Source organism: Helianthus annuus, chromosome 5, assembly GCF_002127325.2.
Source record: "Helianthus annuus cultivar XRQ/B chromosome 5, HanXRQr2.0-SUNRISE, whole genome shotgun sequence".
Lineage (NCBI taxonomy): Eukaryota > Viridiplantae > Streptophyta > Magnoliopsida > Asterales > Asteraceae > Helianthus > Helianthus annuus.
The window spans coordinates 106,652,928-106,655,456 of record NC_035437.2 but is presented as its reverse complement, the minus strand read 5'-3'; the positions used below and the strand labels follow the sequence as shown (position 1 = coordinate 106,655,456).

Genomic DNA, 2,529 nt, shown 5'->3' with positions numbered 1-2,529 from the left:
CTAACACTGTCTTTCTTTGGCCCCGGGTTTCAACTTTGATTTCTTTTTCTCGATTGCTATCTCCTGTTTAGATTTCAGGCGCTTCCGAGAACCAGAACCTTTGGATTTATACCCAACAGGGACTCTTATCGGATTCTTGTCGTTTTTATATTGACCGGTTATCTCGGCAAATCTATCCCTAGTACTAGCGGGAGGAGCAACAATCTGCATATCTTGAACCTTCTTCATATAAGATTGAACATGATCCTTGTATAAGGATAACTCCTCTTTATTACCAGATAAACGGTTCAAAGAACATTCCGTTGAAAAAATAATATCTCGCATCATACTTTGCACATCGGGTTCAAGCTCGGTCATATATTCACAACTAATTGAGTATTCGGGAGAGCAGTTTGGGGAAGCCTCTTTGCGCCATCTATTCAAAATGTATTGTTTTGGAAATTCCCTAATGTCCATAATTCTCAAAACATAGAATATATGTCTACATAGCAAACCAACCCGCTCAAAACGCCTGCATGAGCAACTGCATGTGCAATCAGATTTACGGTACATTACCTGAAAAAACGCCAAAAATAATATCTCTATAATGCCATGCAGAGAATGTTTGTCTAAAAAAATTAGAAAAACACAACTGCATATGATAAAACGCCATGCACAGAAAACGCCATATAAAAACAAAACGCCATTGTTTACCCCAAATAAGGATGTACAAGGCTGCTGGAAGTCATTTATGTAAAACTTAACAAACCCATCAGGCTGATCTTCGTAACGTTGATTTATGCAATCCGCAATTCCAATTAGCTCAACTTTAACGTCACAAAAAATACTCTTTGTGTATATGTCAACAGCTTGGCCTTCCAACAATTGGTAATTACTCTTCAACTGGGGTCGTTTGTATCGAGATTCATGATCATTTTTCCGGTGCGTGTGACGATGTGCTTCTATTGCAATTTCGTAATGAGTCATGAACTCAACAAGAGTAGCTTTTGAATTGCACACTTGACCAAAAAATGATTCTCACTCTCCGACCTCGATGTTGTTCGCATAAGACCCGACATCTCTTCCATTCTATAGTATGCACGGATCCAAGATTCCCTGAGTGCAAAAATATCAGATAGCCAGTCATTATCTGCTAAATTGAACTCTCTGATAACCACTTCCCATTCTGATTCAAACTCTTCAGGTGTGAGAATATCCGTCCATACAACATCACAAATACGTTCTTTGAAATTGGTGGAATTGCATAGCCTAACACCAACCTATGTATAACACGAAAACGCCATACATAATAAAACATATATATTACACAAAGACAAAGCTTAATTAAAAAACAGTAACAAGGTACAGAACGCCATGTATTTTAAAACGCAGTGTATCCTAAAACGCCAAAGGTAAAAATAAGCATACCAACCTTCAGAGAAAGTTTATGCATCACATGCCACATGCATAACCGATGCCTCGTGTCAACAAATACAGCAGAAATAGCCTTCTTCATTGTTGGACCTTGGTCAGTGACAACAACTTTGGTTGATAACCAACATCTTTTAGAAAAACTCTCAACAACCAAATATACGTATCAACAGTTTCCGACGCCAATAATGCAACACCAAATGTAACATTGCAGTGATGATTGTCTATACCAGTGAGCGGTACAAAACACCATAGCCTAACTGCATATGAAAATGCCATGAGAACTGAAACAATAATAAAACACCATTGCATGTAAACTAATAAAACGCCATTGCATGTAAACTCTTAAAAACGCCATTGCATGTAAACTTATAAAAATGCCATTGCATAAAACTCATAAAACGCCATTGTAGGAACAACAGATGTTCCACCTCTAACACCTCCAAACAATTGTCTTGGTCTGTGAAGTAATCATACGAGAAATTAGGCTGGGAATGTTTTTTTTCATCCAAATGTCTCACAACCATATCGGCATCATATTCCCCTATAAACAAGTTAATTTGCCTCTTATAGTTCTTAAATTTAACTTTACTTGCATCCACATCTTCAAAACCGCCAAAACAAGTCCTCATAACATTAAACGCCTTGACTAGACCCAAATTCAACTTAGACATGTTGTGTATAACATGCTTATGGAGCTGAGTGAGGTGTCGTTCAGTTGGAAGAAAATGCGTAGCAGGACGTTCAACAAGATCAAGGTTGTGCTCCTTTACAAACTTATATACCTTCCATGATCCAGCCTCAAAAATTACACCTAACAGTGCACCACAATCAGTCGTCTTTGAAAAGTTGGATCGCACTAATCGCTCCTTTTGATTGGGGTCCAACGTATCAACCTTCTTTTCCTTATATAACCCAACTCTCGTACACAAGTAATACTTAATATGTAACACACCTTTGGAGTTTGTCTTTGTAGTCCCTTTCCTGAATGAAAACCACACTCCTTGGCATACTTAACATACATTGAATAACAATCATGGAGACTTGTGAATACCATGTTCATTATGGGCTTTATTTCTTCACTGACGTCAGGAATGATAAATGGTAATCCATTTTTGG

The 2,529-nt window shown here is 37.8% G+C and overlaps 1 protein-coding gene across 1 annotated transcript; it reads right to left on the bottom strand.

Moving 5' to 3' along the window:
- On the bottom strand, positions 1-1,495 carry LOC110923813 (protein FAR1-RELATED SEQUENCE 1-like). The gene is made up of 4 exons (XM_022167871.1): positions 1,412-1,495; positions 1,022-1,259; positions 711-941; positions 1-608 (listed from the first exon to the last, which is right to left on the bottom strand). Exons 1-4 carry the CDS (start codon positions 1,493-1,495, stop codon positions 1-3), a joined length of 1,161 nt encoding a protein of 386 aa, XP_022023563.1.
- Positions 1,496-2,529: the final 1,034 nt, after the last annotated feature.

Excerpts from the sequence above, each read along its gene's own strand:
- LOC110923813 (XM_022167871.1), bottom strand. The coding sequence starts at position 1,495 with ATGAAGAAGGCTATTTCTGCTGTATTTGTTGACACGAGGCATCGGTTA. Across the intron at positions 1,260-1,411 it reads TGCATAAACTTTCTCTGAAG|GTTGGTGTTAGGCTATGCAA; the intron begins GTTGGTATGCTT and ends TGTTATACATAG. Across the intron at positions 942-1,021 it reads AACAACATCGAGGTCGGAGA|AAGCACATCGTCACACGCAC; the intron begins GTGAGAATCATT and ends AAATTGCAATAG.